Raw genomic sequence first — 14,752 nt, 5'->3', positions numbered from 1 at the left:
TTTCCGTAAGTGAGAAACCAATAGATGACATAAAAACACACAGTCTGCTCCCAAGTCGGAAACGGCGAAGTATGCCAAGCGAGGATCTTCAGCATCGAGCAAAGCAGCAACATCAACATCTATAATCTCAACACTGTCGGAGCCACATGCATGCTGTCCCGAGACGGTCTAAGTATGGTGCACTATGCGCCGAATGTAAATGTCTTCCCGGATACAGTTGCGCTGTTTAAGAGTGATTAGGAGTCTAGGAGAGCAGACTCGTATGGCGTGTTGTATGTATGTATTGTATGTCTAGGAACCTTTTATAATGGAGTAAAGCTTTTTTTTGCTTGAGAGTGAAGTGTGTTGATTAAATGCTGTTGCCCTTTTGTAATATCGCATCCTAGACTTTTGATAAGCCACTACCTTATTATATATACAGCGTATAAGGTAGCTAAGGTAAGGAAGCTTTAGCTCAAGGTATACCAGATAAATCTAGGAGGATTTGCCCAGGAAAACATTAATGATTAGACGTGGCAGCTTCCAATGTTAGCGGATGATAATCATAAAGTTTACGTTTGTTTGTTAATAATATGCTTTCTTTTTTTGGAGGGGGGTAAGTGACTGTCCTAATACCGTTATTGGCAATTTTTCGCTTCGATTGAGGAGAATTCAGGGGGAAGGGTCGAGAAGTGATACAGCTGTTAATCATCATCATCCAGGATTTAGAACTTCCTTCGCGAAGAAAAACCCGAGGACTTGCAAGGAGGAATAGAAAGAAAAATTTCAAGCACATCGTTACTTAGGTACTGCTCCAGATATAGGAGAAGAGCGATCTAATATACACCTCCCATGATTCATTCATACAGGCACACCCGGCATAACGATAACACTCTGCTCGCTGATCGAGACTCCTCCGTAGACCTCTTCCCCGACCAACCCCCCACTGATGCCATCCACGAAGCGTGAGTAGGCAGCATACGTACCATGCTCGGTTTCAAACGCGATATTGGTATGCTGTGCGGAAAACCTCCAATGCGTACCTCCGCCAGCTTCGACCATGTTGATCGTCATCCCCGTAGAAGTATCCGCGAACGTGCCGTGGACTTTGCCTCCATAGGATAAAGCAAGTGTCGCATACGCCGCTGTATCAGACGCCTGAGAATTCCTCGTGGCGAAGATCTCGGTCCCATTTTCCGAGACAAAGGCAGAGGTATAGGTCGTGTTGTCGACGGCAGAGGTGAAGCTCCAGAAGACGAAGGAGTAGGGCCCGGCGATCCCGCGGAGCCAGTACCAGGATTTGGCGATGGAGTCCCAGTTGAAGGGCGCCCAGTTGCGATCATGTCCGCCGTAGCCCGTGAACGTGAGCGATGTGCCGGCGATGACCAGGTCTGCAGTCACCTTGCCCAGGGGAATGGCTTCGTTCCAGTAGAGCAAGGGCGCGAATTGCACATCGGCGTGGGGAGAGGGATAGATACTCCCATCTGGAGTCCTGGGAGGGGTCAGGGAGCGGATGTCCCACGTTCCTTGGACGTTTGGGCCGGTGAGGGAGAGCGAGGCAGTCGTCAGATTCTGGGAGATGTTGAACTGGAAGGCGATTCCTTGCCATGCAGTGGCCCAGAGCCCGGTCGTTGCGAGCGCGCAGGTCGTCACGCAGGACTCGTTCACGAAGATATTAGTCGTCCACTTCGTCCCATTGGGCCACACAGCATCGACTCGGACGCGCAGGACGCCGCGGGCGAGAGAAGCGAGTGAGGCGTCACGGATGAAGTTGATGGCAATGCCGGCGCTGCCATCGGCAGAAACGCTGTCGAAGTAGTATTGCTCCCAAGCTGTGCGGTTGACGGCCGAGAGCTTGATGTTCTGGTAGGGGTCCAGAGGGGAGGTGTTGATAGCCACGGGACTGGTTACCGTCTGCGTTGCCGTCATGAGGTTGGTGCTGCAGCTGGACGCTGAGAGTGCGCTGCAGATGAGGAGCGGGAGCAGCAGGAGACTGCTGAAGAGGAGTTTCATTTTGAGGGATGAAGGTGAAGAAGTTGGATGGAGAAGAAATGAAGAGAAGTGTCTCTTATATAAGGTGCTACTTACCTTATGGTGAATCCCTTGCAGAAGGAGCGCTGGTGACACTTTCCCACATCCATCAATCACAAGAACGCAAAGATGAACATGACATGCTAATCATGAATGATCATCCGATACAACAAAAAAGTTCATGAAAGATCAAGATAGGAGCAGAGAGAATATTTTCAACACCTTTTTATTTAGTTATTTATCAACGACTTCCAAACAATATGCACCTTTTTTCCGTCTCCCCGCTGGGCTGCCACCCACTAGAACTCCTCACAAAAAGCAAGGGTGTCGCGAAACAAAGGAAAAAAGGAGGATGCATCCAAGTTGTCAAGCCGTTCAGCGGCGAGTATACAACGGGAGGACTGGCACCAGCCATGTCCACGCTTTCCACAAACAACAACCCCTGCACTACCGACAAGAAGTAAGCCGACTGCTCAAGTATCGACAGCATCGACAAACACCAGGCGATCTCCTCATACCAAGCCAAAACAGCATACAACAAGTTGTACGCAGAAAAACACCAAACACAGGAGATCGTCGTATTATCCGGATGCCACGTCCCCGACCCCAGGGCACCAGGCAAGCAGGTACAGAGAATGAAACAAAATGGGTATAGGCGAATCGAAAAAAAAGGCGAGGATGACGAGCATCCCAAGAAATTAAGATAACTGGTAAAGTAGGCATGTCGTGTGGATCGCGTATGCATTGGAAGTACGTGTCAAATTCGTCAAGCCGTAAATGTCGACCTCCCAAGAGGATGAGAGGTGACCCGTAAAGAAGTTGGGGAGATGTTCGCATCGGAGAGTTCGGAAGAAAAAAGGGAGAGTTGATGTCGCATCCAAGGATTCGTCAAGATGGAATGCTGGGGTAGAAGTTGTCGTTGCACCCAGCATCCGTCAGCGCTGGTCCGTCACAAATGGCATGAAATGGGACGCAAACACCGGCACCAGACGCTTCTTCATCGAATTATAGGAGCGCGGCCGCAGCCATGATCAACATCCCCGCGCTTCCCACATACATCGGGTTGAGCGATGAGGCAGCTCCCGAGAAGGTCGGAGTCTGGGTGGAGGGAGACGGCGAGGGGGAAGGCGACGAGCCGCTGCCGCTCCCAATGGTGACCGGGCTGGGGGTGGTGATGGCTCCGGATCCGGTGCCCGTCCCCAGGATGGCGGTAGGCCCGGCACTCGCAGTGGTGCCGTTGCCGCTGTATGCGTGGTAGGTGGCAGTGACGGAGAAGACTTGCGAGACGGTGATAGTCTTGGTCATGAGAGCGGTGGATGTGACTGACGCAGCTGCGAGCAGCGGGAGGAGCAAGAGAGTGATGATGGATGGAAGATGCATCTTGGACGTGGTTCTGTTGGGAGTTTCAAGGAGTGTGATGAGTATACGAGCTGGCGTATATTCGAGATTCGAGATTCGATATTGGATATTCGAGAGACGAGCGATGAAGCTGGTGAGAGCGAGACTTTGCCAACGAAGTCTGGTGGGGATGGATGGATGTGAAGGAGTGAATTGGAGGAAGAAACAAGAAGAGGCGCAGGAGGATTGATGAGCTGGAAATTAGCGTCGCCCGGATGAGTACGTAAGGTCAGGTCCCGCTAGTACATATAGGACAAAGGAATGAAAGAGAAGAATAGAGAATAAAATTGAAATAAATGGCTTAAATAATAAAGATAATACTAATAATAATAGAATAGATTACTGCATCCATCCCAAGGGTCAACGGAAACAATCAGCCCCTGAGTTTTGAGTTCTGAGTCTTGAGTTCTGAGTTGAATTCTTTGTTCTTTGGGCCCCGACGACTGCCGTGGTGCCTGAATTGACTTTATGCCTGAACAACCAGGCTGCATAACTTCCCGCATTTGATAGGTGGAGCCGCGTAGGGCTCGATTTAGCTGCCGCGGTTCCTGATTTTTATACTTCACGCCTTACCTGATACAGATGCCAGCCCCTACTCTAAAAGTACTAGCACCCAATAGGATCCTCCCATTTCAGCCGACGCATACAACTACGGTAAGGGGATCAAAACACTATTTGCACACTAGGCTCTCCCGGGCATGGCGCGGAAAATTTGAGATGAGATTTTCCTCTGGTGCCGGACGCATCTCGGGCCCCCAGATTTTACTCCAGATGGCGATCTCGTGGAACCGTGATTCGGATGAGGATTCTGGAATGCGGAGCGGGTTACCATTGATCCATTATCGATAAGACGGTTGGATATGGTCATTGGGGGTCCATCGCCAGCTACTGTAGAACAGTAGAAGTATGGCCATCCCAGATATGAGACGCCACGTACGGGCCATCGTGTCGTGGTCATGAACCATCGGCGGTGTGAGCAGGCGCGCAGACATGGGATGAGATAGAAGGCATTAAGACGTAGATCCTCAGGAGAGATGAGACGGTTCAGGGCAGAACAAGAATCGCAATAATAGCATCAGAAAGAGTGATTTCTTTTCCCTAGTCCTCGCCATCCGTCCTTCTAATTATAATCCCGCTCAGCCTCGCACTCGCCGCAGACCAATCCCGCGCCCTCCTCCGCCATCTTTCGAAATCCATCTCTTCTATTCTCGACTTCTCATCAGTTGCAGAACACTCCCGTCTGATTTTCCTTCTCCCCGGCCAGCCCGCTACGTAGCCGCACGCTCAAACGCGCTCTGCTTCAAGACCGCCGCATCTCTGCCTGTCCGCGCGACCCTGCCTCGTCTCTCATGCCGCGGATAAATACCCTCGCTCCTTCGATATCACTCACGGCCAAGGTAAAGATACTTGCCGTCCAAGTTCCTAATGCGCGAGAGGAGGCGCTTCTAGTTCACCAAGGTGGGAGAAATGGGTGGCATTATCACGTGATGCTAATCTCATTGCCATCAAAGCAGACGTCCAGAGGACGAGCGCTGATGCGATATGCAACAAAACATCCCCTCTAGCAACACGTGATGCTAATCTCAACGCCATCAAAGCCAACATTGATGCTTCCGAGATTGCCACGGATGCGATGTGCAACAAAACTTCTCTCCTTCCCACATCACGAGCCGAATGCCACGTGACTATCCCTCGCAGACCAGCCTTTCAGGTGGATGCATGGCTGGGAGTAAGGGAGATCACCTACCCAGAGATCTACGTGCAATGAGACAAACACGTGTGCTCGCATCTACGATCCTCAAGCCCCCCATCCATCCATCATCCATCCCTTCCAAACCCCGAAGCCCCCTAACTCCGACCACGATCACGATGCCATCAATTAGGTATCGCCCTCCCAGCCCCCGCGTGACCTGTGCAAGATGAAAAAATGAACACCAAGTTTTGTTGCACATCGCAACTTCAATCACCTGCAGATGATGCACGAGATCCCCGTCGGGTGGCGCCCGCTTAGGCGAGGGGCCAGAGGAATCCGCGAGGTTTTGTTGCACGTCGCAGCTGCAGGTCACTGAGAGTCGCGGGGGGTGCGCCTGGTAGCGGTACGGCTGGCTGTGGTTGGGCGGGCGGGGGCGGGTTGATTGGTGTATGCGCGGTCTATTTGTAGGATGAAAAGGGAGATTATTGTTAGGTAAGGTCCGTACATATGTACTTACTGTGCGACGAGGTTTTGTTGCACATCGCAGAGTTGCACCCCGTGCATATCCAGATGTTGGTGAGGGTTGTCTGATTATATAATCCCTTACTGAGTGGCTGAAATCGTTCCCAAAATAAGTTTTGTTGCACGTCGCAAATATGCAGCTCACGAAATGTCAAGAAACCACTTGGATATATGCACAGGGGTGTCAAGGTTTCTGAGAGGGTGTCTGATTACCTGATTGGCCCCATAGGCGGCTGAACTGCGATTCCTGAGTTTTGTTGCACATCGCGAATCTGCAGCTCACGAAATGTCAAGAAAAAGGGCTCGGGTGGGCTGTCTGATTACATAACCACCTTACTTGATAGGCGACAGAAATATAGTTTTGTTGCACATCGCAAATCTGCAGGTCAGGGAGTGCTAAAAGGAGACTTGGATGCGACGTGCTCGGGGCCTTGGAGGGCGGAGGTTGTCGAGGTGCTGATTACATAATACACCCGGACAACCACCTTAACACGGATACACAGGTACCTTATGGGGGCGGTAAGTAACAGGTTAATCAACTGACATGTGATGGTCTCAGGTCCTGTTGCACGTCGGAGCTCATACAATCTACCTATGTGATACAGTTATATGCTCCCAGATTTTGTTGCACGTCGCAAAACCAGAAAAAGAAAACATCGGTAGTAATGCAAGCCTCAGGCGAGAAGAAGCAACAAGTCCTGTTGCTGAGTCAGCAAGGAAACGTCAAGTGCGGGATGACGCGAGAGAGCCTTTGCATGGAGCACCCCTCCTCCACAAGGCTGCATACCTTATACAAGTACTCCTCCCCAGCCAACAACTTCATTTCTTGACTTCCCTCTTTCTCCTTCACTCTCCTTTATCGAGCTCCTCCTTCACTACAAGTCTCCCCCCTTACCACCACTGCCCACCATAGGTCGGCGACACAGACCTCGCCACTCCAAAGGCCAAGGCCGCAGTAAACGGGACAAGATGGGCCAAGAGAACTCTCACCAACAGATCGATCCCCATGCCCCGCCCCACACGCTCTCGGCACGAAGCCTTGATGCCGTTGCCGATTTCATCAAGCAGGAGAGCGCCCCTCCAAAACGAATCGTGGTCATGACAGGCGCCGGTATCTCCACCAGCGCAGGCATCCCGGACTTCAGATCCCCAGAGACCGGCCTCTACGCCAACCTTGCGCGTCTGGATCTCCCCTATGCAGAAGCCGTGTTTGACATCTCCTATTTCCGCCAGAATCCCAATCCCTTCTACATGCTGGCAAAGGAGTTGTACCCCGGGAAGTTCTACCCAACCATCTCGCACGCTTTTATCGCCTTGCTGCATAAAAAGCACATGCTCCAGATGCTGTTCACGCAGAACATCGACTGTCTGGAGCGACGAGCTGGTGTACCGGCCGAGAAGATCGTGGAAGCACACGGCAGTTTCGCAACTCAGCGATGTATTGATTGCAAGACCGAGTATCCGGCTGATCTGATGAAGGAGGCCGTGGATGCCGGGGAGGTCCCCAATTGTCTTGACCCGCAGTGTAATGGTCTGGTTAAGCCGGATATTGTGTTCTTCGGAGAGGCCCTCCCAGCGTCGTTTTTCGATAACCGGCACGTGCCTGAGACGGCGGATCTGGTTATTGTTATGGGCACAAGCTTGACCGTGCAACCGTTCGCCAGTCTACCTTCGTTTGCAAGGGAAGGAACCCCTAGAGTACTATTCAATCTGGAGAAGGTGGGAGATTTTGGAAGTCGTCCGGATGATGTGGTGATTCTGGGCGATTGTGATACCGGTGTTCGGCGGCTTGCGGAAGCCCTAGGTTGGCTGGATGAACTGGAAGCGTTATGGCGACAAGTTGGTGGGGATACCAGAGAGAAGGAAGCAGCCCTGTTACAGGACGAGCGGAAAGGAATGTCGAAGGATGAGATCCTAGAAGCCGAGATCACTAAACTGACTGATGAGGTTGATTCTGCGTTGAAGATGTCGCAGGAACACCATCGACGAGTCAACAATCATCTCGACAAGGATTCAAATAGGGCTCAGATATCCTCGACGCCTTCGATCAACGGAAGCGAAATCGATCTGAAATCCACTCTCTCCACACCCGCCATTGTCGGGAGCGAAGGCGGCTTGAAAGAACCTCAACCTTCACCCGCACCAGTACCAACTCCAGCGGTTGAAGAAGAGAAACTCGACATTACACTACCGCAAAACAAACCAAATGCCGCCCCTGCAGATTCGGCGAAATCAAATTCTCTGTATTTACATTATGAGCTGGATAGATCATAGGCGAAACCCGTGGCTCGATGTCAGGTCAGCTGAGGAAGGAAACTTGGTAGCGATAGACTCGCAATCCATGCCTCCATTACGGAGCAGGTGGAATTCACGATCAGGAAATGAAAATCAAATAAATGTAATATATTTTCCCAACTTCGCTATCCACAACCGTAATGCCATTTTTGCTTTCTGTGTATTTGTATCCGTTTCGAGAAGAAACCTGTAAGCTAAGCCTTACCCATAGAGACTCGTGCACTATTCTCCCGTCCTGTCCATCTGTATCTCTCCCCGTGGCGTAGTTTGATGTTCTATAGGTAAGAAATGCAGCTTTGTGGGCAGGATACGGATAAGTTGTAGTGGCACATTTATGCAGGGCGTAGGTAATCGGTGATCGGCGATAACGAATCCGCGCACTAGACTGCTGACGGCGGGCTGATCGCCGTGAGCTTCCATCCACTCCACATCCTCCACAACACCACGTCTCAACATCCATCATCACCTTAAAATGTCTCCTACAATCAACGTCTCTTCATCTGTGGAGTTTAGCAGGCTCCTCAGCTCCTCCACTATCGTGGTGACTGATTGTTTGTTCTCCCTCAGCTCTTTTCCGCCCTGTCAGCAATGCTAATCCAGAGAACAGTCTACGCCGACTGGTGCGGACCCTGCAAAGTCATCTCTCCCACCTTCGAGTCTCTCTCCGCGAAACACTCCAAGCCCAATAAAATCACCTTCACCAAAGTAAACGTCGATAACCAGCAAGCCATCGCCCAGAAATATGGCATCCGAGCGTACGCTCCCCGGGTCCACGGAAATCAAGAAACCAGACCTAGCTAACCCATCCCGCAGAATGCCCACCTTCCTCATCTTCCGCTCCGGCTCCGTAATCGAAACCATCAAGGGCGCCGACTCACACAAACTCACCTCCGCTGTTGAAAACGCCGTCAAGCTCGCCGGCGCTGCCGCCACGCCCCTCTACTCGACACCCGGCCGCACGCTCGGCGGCGCTCCGTCCGTCAGCCAACCGCTCGATATCCACACAGTCTTCGATGCGATCATAACGTTCTTCGGCTTGTACTTCACGTCGTTGTTTAGTCTGGATGCGTACGCCGCGGCGGAGAACTCGCCGTTTAATAAGAATCGACCCGATCAGTCGGCTGGAAGTGCCCCGACGTCAGCGGGCAAGACGGCAGCGGGAAAGACGGCGCCGCAGTCGGGGAGGAGGTTAGGTACGATTGCGGATATTGCGGGGGATAATTAGACACTGTGTGCTGGGGTTCGGCGTCAATGTTTTCTTTTTATATTGGATGAATGAAGATTTATGATCCTTCTCGAGTCAGCCTATTTATTGATTGAGGCGTGTCTAACAGTGTTAGAGTTCGCGCTGCTACTAATGCGAGATACCGAATGGAGCACCCGGAAAAGAGTGGTCTGTAAGGAGATCAAGTGCTTTACCTACCTACCTATCTATCCAACGATCTCCGCCATTGGGATCTCGCAGTACCTTAGGTAGTACTGTAGCTTTTATTATCACGTGAGAGATACGAACTTCCCGTCTGCCTGGGCCACTCTCTCTCCTAGGTTTTCACGAGTGAGTTTCAAGCACCATACATTGACCGATTAGAAACTCCACCATAGCACTTCATCTTCTCTATCGAGTCCTCATTAGGTAGAGCGTATCTAGCACACCAAGGCCTTGCAAACCTCTTCCGAGATCATTTTATTTTGTACGAACTTGGCCTGCCCGCACCAAGGACATCTACTTGCTTGTCTCTCCCACCGTCTAGCGCTGCGCATCCACCTATAAGCATATTATCCCGTACCGGAACCATCCCATCATCCTCGAATTTTTCGGATATCGAGCCCCATCCACGCTGAAAAAGAGTACTGTGAGTTTGTTTATATAAAAAAAAAAGGAAGACTGAGCCAACGATTACTCGCTCGCTAGAATAAGGAGATGGGGACTGAACAAGTAGTGGTAGTGATCAAACAATGCTCCGGCACTTTGATTGATGTCTCAGCCGAAAAAGGTCAGCAAGTCATTATATATATATACATATATATATATATCTCACGAGTATAATAAAATCCTCTCTCAAGGCAAACTCAAAAACATCTCCAACATCCGCGGGAAATTCGGGGTCCCCAATCCCGTCACCGGATCCCACCCCGGAACAGCGCTGAATCCGTCACTGTGACAGTTCGGATTACTCCCGTTCGTGATATCCGTCATTACCCAGGGATTACTGTACAGCGCCGGGTTGATAAAGCCGACTGGGGATTTGCCGAGCGCGAGGCGCTCTTCGTTGATCTTGGTTTTAGGGGTTAGTATTTTTGGGTTCTTGTTTTTTGTTTTTATTGGTCAACGGGGGAAAGGGGAGGAAGGGCAAGAGAAGAAAGGAGGCGCATACCAAAGTAATAATGGAAGCAAAAATCGGCGTCGCCGCGCTCGTCCCCCCATTAATCGTAAAATTCCCATTCAGAAAAACCGCGATATTATCCCCATTGGCCGAAACGTCCGGGATGCCTCTCCCGAGCCGGTTATACACGCCACCGTTAGCCCCGAAACTCGCATTCCCCTCGTAGTAGGGATACGGCGGGTTGTGCTCTGCGAAATAGGTCGAGAGGGCGGCCTGTTGGTAGGAGGGTGCGGCGTAGACGTTGCTGAATCCTCCGGCGGTGGAGTAGGCGCGGGCCCAGGGAGCGCCGGCGAGGTCGTTGGCGGCGCTTTCGGGCTCGAAGACGCTGTGTCCGGGATACACTTTCGTGGCGCCGACGGCGGTCACGTAGGGGCAGCTGCTGGAGGTTAGTGGGAGGACGTGGGGCGGGGAGGGGGGGAAACAAAGGCTTACTTGACGGGGAACTGGGGGTCGAAGATGGTCCCGTCGGGACCGAGACAGCCGCTGCTGGTGGCGTCGCCGGGGTAGCCACCGACGCCGAAATCACCGGAGGAGTATAAGAAGGTGTGGCCTTGGAGACCGAGCTTCAGGAACCTAGAATTGCCATATTGTCAGCTACGTTCTGGGGTGCCGTGGGATGTGGCAGAGAGAGCATACTCGTTGCATTGCCGTCTCTGGTAGTTTTCCGGAAGGTCAATCTCAGCTTCCCCGTAAGAGATCGAGATAACGTTCGTGGGCTTGTAGACACCGCACATCAGCTGTCCCTGGTAGCCTCCCGGGTGCGGGTCCGGGTAGACGGGGTCGAGTTTGGGATCATCGCCCGTCTCATTGTATGCCGAATACGTGCAATACGACTAGATCACAGAAACCGTCAGCCGGCTTTCCCACAAGCATATGATAAAAGTAAGGCCCGACTTACACCATCCAGCGCATCCAGGAACTCGTTCCCGAACCCTTCGACAGGGTACTCTACGGCATAGTCGTAGTCGTCCGTCTGATACAGCACGAGCGACTGCGGGAAGATGATCGGGTACGCGAGCTCCATGTCCAGAGTTGATTCGCCGCCACCGTCCGCGACGGCGACTGGCGCCTCGGCCCCGTCGATGAAGTTCGGGGTCGGGTGCGTGCCTTGCGGGATGTAAGGGGTGTATTTCTGGAAGAAGAGGTCGAGGTCTTCTTGGTCGTAGTAGTCACCCTCCTCGTAGACGCCCATCTCATTCCCTGGGGTCGCTTTCGTGTTAGTTGGGATATCGTATAGGGCCTTGACACATGCGGGGGTGATCAGGACATCGCAAGTCTCGAGCGAGTTGATGTCGTTGAAGGGGAAGCCAGTTGGCCATTTTGTAGAGGGCGCGCCGAGGGGTGTCACGCCCTTGGACTTTCCCGGGATAGAGCTACGCTTGGTACTGCGCTTCCTAGAGGTTGTGATCATCTTGACGCCAGGAGTAATGTAGTCAATGTGCTCTTGGATATGAGTTGGGAGGTGATATCTGGAGAGTCAGCAGAGCGTCACGTGTCGAAGGAAGGTGATGACTTACTCGTCGCAAGCTGCAGCGACTCTGTCACCGTCCAAGTGCTCGTACTCATGATACTCCGCATGGAGCAGCTGTTCAACCTCCTCAGCAAAGGCGTCAAATGCGAACCAAGCCTTGTTGTCCGAGTGGACAATCCGGCCTGGCGAGATACCTGATGCAACCAGCCAGTCTCGCACTGCATCCACCGTCTCTTCTGCAGGGGCAAACGCTTCAATCACCTGCTCAGAGGTCCAGTGTTTACCATAGTTCGGCGAGTCCGGGTGCGAGCTACAGAGATATGTATGTCAGTCAATGGATAGTGTATTTAAACATCAAAAGCGATTCCGAGAAGCGCAAAGCTGTCGTGACACGGATTGAGCAATCCAACTTACACATCCATGAGATAATCGTGACCCTTCTCGAGATTCCTCTGCTTCAGACCAATGCGCACCGGAAGCTTCGTCTTGGAAGGGATCCTAGAGCGTTTGATCCATTCCCGGTGAGGAACGCTGCGTCTCTCGTGCACGGCCAGATGTGCTCCATGACTAGGAACAGCAGCGCCTTGCACGGAGAGAGCCACGGATGCGGCGACGGCAGCAATGGTGAAGAAGCGCATCGTGACTGAGGGGAGACTTCTCAAAGCTCAACTCGCGTGCGTGCCAGAGCCAAGGGACCATGGGACGAGGGGAAAGCCATCCTCTTTAAGCCGTGCCCTCATAGTCACATTGCGTTGTAGCTCCCCAGAGTACCGGTAACTACTCCCTGCCAACAGTTGAAGTAATATGTAAGCTTGATGCTCCTTAGCATAGCGCGACGAATGACTTCCCAGATTGAGTCTAAATTGAAGGAAACATCCCGCACACCAGCGCTCTTCGAGTAACTCCGCAACACAGCGGTTCAAGACGGACCAATTGGAACGCTATCACAACCGTAGCCGGGTCCTGAACCCCGTTGATGTACCCCAGCTTCCTAAAGCGATACGATCGAATCAGACGGAGAGATAAGTGCTAAGCTTCTCCCGGGCCGCGAGTGGCACAGAAAGTGGGATTTCATCGCCAGGAACCCGCAATACGAAGGACCGGCTCTTTGCCAGAAAACAGGATAATGGCATAATCCAGGGGTAGGATGGTATTGAGTAGATGAGAGCTGAATTTCTTGAATCCGAGAATCCGCGATATGACACTGTCATATTGACAAGCATATAAAGAACTTTCTTTTGCCTGCAGGTCGAGCTAGCCGAAGCATGCAGGAGGCTTCTCCGTGGATCATGAACCATGGACCATGGACCATGGGTGAACTTGTGAAGTATCTTTTGGAGTACTCGGTACTCGGTGTTCTTGTCCTTGTTCAAGCCAAGATCGCACTACTGCGGATCAGTCCTAACAATAGCGATGGTGTTGCAAGGGCTGATACCGGAGTTGCCTTGTAGAAGTGTAGAGTGTCTCTGTAGCCATTCTTTTACACTAACCCCCTTGCCATGTCTCAACCATATGGCGCTATACAGGGACAGAACGCAGAACATATAGCATACGGAGTACCAATACCAGGTAAAAGAATGAGAATCCATAATTACCTTCCCGTATGGAGGTCGGTTATCTTATAGTCACGTGACAGAGGTCCACGTGAAAGTGCACGCGACACCGTACCTCGAACTTCAGATCTTCAACCTCAGCAATATCCAACATACCTACATCCTTCGTAACCTCACCTCCCTTTCCAGCCATGCTGGTCAGTGGTCTATTATCCTTCTCCTTTGTCCTGTGTGTCCCGTACGCGCCCCCATGCGTCTCAGCATAAGACCGCTCTTCCGTCGAGCACGCCGTCTTGGCTTGACTGCTCCCCTTTCACTCCTCCACCACTATCTCATCCAGCCCAGACCGCAACCAAAGCATATAAAGATTTCAGACGACGAGGAACAGCAATTAGATGACTACGTGCTGTCATCACCTAGAAACCCTCCAACGCCTCTTCGCCGCGTCATGAGGCTTCTCCTCCTCAACCTCCTGATCATCATCTTTCTGGCCCTCCTCATCGGCTACATTATCTACAAACCGCCAACTTTTGTCATTCGATTTCTGCAATGGAAATATCCAACTGTCTTGTTCCACGTTCCCCTCCCTCCATCACAGCGTGTCGTCGCCCTCACCCTCGACGACGCTCCGTCACGTGAGACGGACAAGATCCTGGATCTACTCAAGACCTACGGCGCAAAAGCCACCTTCTTTGTTATTGGGAGTCACGTCGCCGAGTACCCGGGGCTTCTACAGCGTATGCACGATGAAGGCCACGAGATCGGGAATCACATGTGGGCCGATGAGCCCACCATCAATATCCCGCTGGAGGAGTTGAGGCCGCAGATCGCAAGGGTAGAGAGCCTGTTGCCGCCAAATAAGGGTGGAGCCAAGTATTTCCGACCTGGCTCAGGGATCTTCAGCGCGAAAATGGTGGGCATCGTCAGGAGTGTCGGGTACAAGGTCGTGTTGGGGAGCATCTTTCCGTTTGATCCGCAGGTCCCTCATCCGAGGGTTAATGCGGCGCATGTTCTGAGTATGGTGAAGCCGGGTGGCATTATTATTCTGCACGAGAACAGACCTTGGTCAGTAGAGCAGTTGGAGATAGTTCTCAAAGGCTTGACTGCTGGAGGGTGGAAAGTAGAAACTGTTGGTGGGTTGCTGCAGGTTGCCAAGGAGCTTTGATTAAGACGTTAGCTAAGGCCCTGTGAGCTATACATTTGTTTTGCTAGCCAAGGAAGAGCTACCACAAGTGATGCGGACATTTTAGAACCCCGCTGAGCTGTCTGGTTCATGCATTCCCTAATCTTACTTTCTAGAGCCTGATACCCATTTGCATTTTCTGGGCCTGGATTCGCTCCTATTGTTCATTAAGATATTCAATCATTGTCTCCTCCTTGTGACTTATGGCTTGCGCTATTGTTGAGGATCCTGTATTCCTGTTTG

General features: G+C 51.9%; 8 protein-coding genes across 8 annotated transcripts in view; 4 read left to right on the top strand and 4 right to left on the bottom strand.

Annotated features, from left to right (window-relative positions):
* Nucleotides 1-297, top strand: part of M430DRAFT_270280 (glycoside hydrolase family 55 protein) — a gene marked incomplete at its 5' end in the record, with an annotated part of 3,066 nt that extends 2,769 nt beyond the window's left edge. Inside the window, one exon of the mRNA XM_024865503.1 lies at nucleotides 44-297. Coding sequence (XP_024718502.1) covers nucleotides 44-240 — 197 coding nt within the window. The 3' untranslated portion in view covers nucleotides 241-297. The remainder of the gene's footprint in view (nucleotides 1-43) is intronic.
* Nucleotides 298-915: 618 nt separating this feature from the next.
* M430DRAFT_79040 (hypothetical protein) lies at nucleotides 916-1,881 on the bottom strand (the record flags this gene model as incomplete). The annotated part of the gene is made up of 1 exon (XM_024869583.1): nucleotides 916-1,881. A coding segment is annotated over one exon (966 nt), but the record flags the coding sequence as incomplete, so codon positions are not given.
* A 191-nt stretch (nucleotides 1,882-2,072) lies between these two features.
* Nucleotides 2,073-3,080, bottom strand: M430DRAFT_171902 (hypothetical protein). The gene is made up of 2 exons (XM_024863618.1): nucleotides 2,529-3,080; nucleotides 2,073-2,457 (listed from the first exon to the last, which is right to left on the bottom strand). Exons 1-2 carry the CDS (start codon nucleotides 2,845-2,847, stop codon nucleotides 2,252-2,254), a joined length of 525 nt encoding a protein of 174 aa, XP_024718500.1. The 5' UTR covers nucleotides 2,848-3,080; the 3' UTR covers nucleotides 2,073-2,251.
* Nucleotides 3,081-6,133: 3,053 nt separating this feature from the next.
* On the top strand, nucleotides 6,134-8,036 carry M430DRAFT_60715 (hypothetical protein; the record flags this gene model as incomplete). The annotated part of the gene is made up of 3 exons (XM_024868875.1): nucleotides 6,134-6,142; nucleotides 6,229-6,350; nucleotides 6,421-8,036. The coding sequence occupies 3 exons, from the start codon at nucleotides 6,134-6,136 to the stop codon at nucleotides 7,895-7,897; spliced, it is 1,608 nt and encodes a 535-aa protein (XP_024718499.1). The 3' UTR covers nucleotides 7,898-8,036.
* Nucleotides 8,037-8,390: 354 nt separating this feature from the next.
* On the top strand, nucleotides 8,391-9,143 carry M430DRAFT_107503 (hypothetical protein; the record flags this gene model as incomplete). Its single annotated transcript, XM_024861160.1, has 3 exons — nucleotides 8,391-8,469; nucleotides 8,526-8,673; nucleotides 8,732-9,143. The coding sequence occupies 3 exons, from the start codon at nucleotides 8,391-8,393 to the stop codon at nucleotides 9,141-9,143; spliced, it is 639 nt and encodes a 212-aa protein (XP_024718498.1).
* Nucleotides 9,144-9,977: 834 nt separating this feature from the next.
* On the bottom strand, nucleotides 9,978-12,411 carry M430DRAFT_106971 (hypothetical protein; the record flags this gene model as incomplete). The annotated part of the gene is made up of 7 exons (XM_024861119.1): nucleotides 9,978-10,193; nucleotides 10,294-10,678; nucleotides 10,735-10,875; nucleotides 10,939-11,135; nucleotides 11,201-11,771; nucleotides 11,820-12,083; nucleotides 12,188-12,411. 7 exons carry the CDS (start codon nucleotides 12,409-12,411, stop codon nucleotides 9,978-9,980), a joined length of 1,998 nt encoding a protein of 665 aa, XP_024718497.1.
* Nucleotides 12,412-12,783: 372 nt separating this feature from the next.
* On the bottom strand, nucleotides 12,784-13,519 carry M430DRAFT_21577 (hypothetical protein; the record flags this gene model as incomplete). Its single annotated transcript, XM_024864536.1, has 2 exons — nucleotides 12,784-13,158; nucleotides 13,442-13,519. The coding sequence occupies 2 exons, from the start codon at nucleotides 13,517-13,519 to the stop codon at nucleotides 12,784-12,786; spliced, it is 453 nt and encodes a 150-aa protein (XP_024718496.1).
* M430DRAFT_36612 (carbohydrate esterase family 4 protein) lies at nucleotides 13,467-14,703 on the top strand. The gene has a single exon (XM_024866962.1). It carries the CDS (start codon nucleotides 13,577-13,579, stop codon nucleotides 14,489-14,491), a length of 915 nt encoding a protein of 304 aa, XP_024718495.1. The 5' UTR covers nucleotides 13,467-13,576; the 3' UTR covers nucleotides 14,492-14,703.
* Nucleotides 14,704-14,752: the final 49 nt, after the last annotated feature.

The sequence above is a fragment of the Amorphotheca resinae genome, assembly GCF_003019875.1.
Source record: "Amorphotheca resinae ATCC 22711 unplaced genomic scaffold M430scaffold_10, whole genome shotgun sequence".
Classification (NCBI taxonomy): domain Eukaryota; kingdom Fungi; phylum Ascomycota; class Leotiomycetes; order Helotiales; family Amorphothecaceae; genus Amorphotheca; species Amorphotheca resinae.
This window is presented reverse-complemented; position numbering and strand designations above follow the sequence as displayed.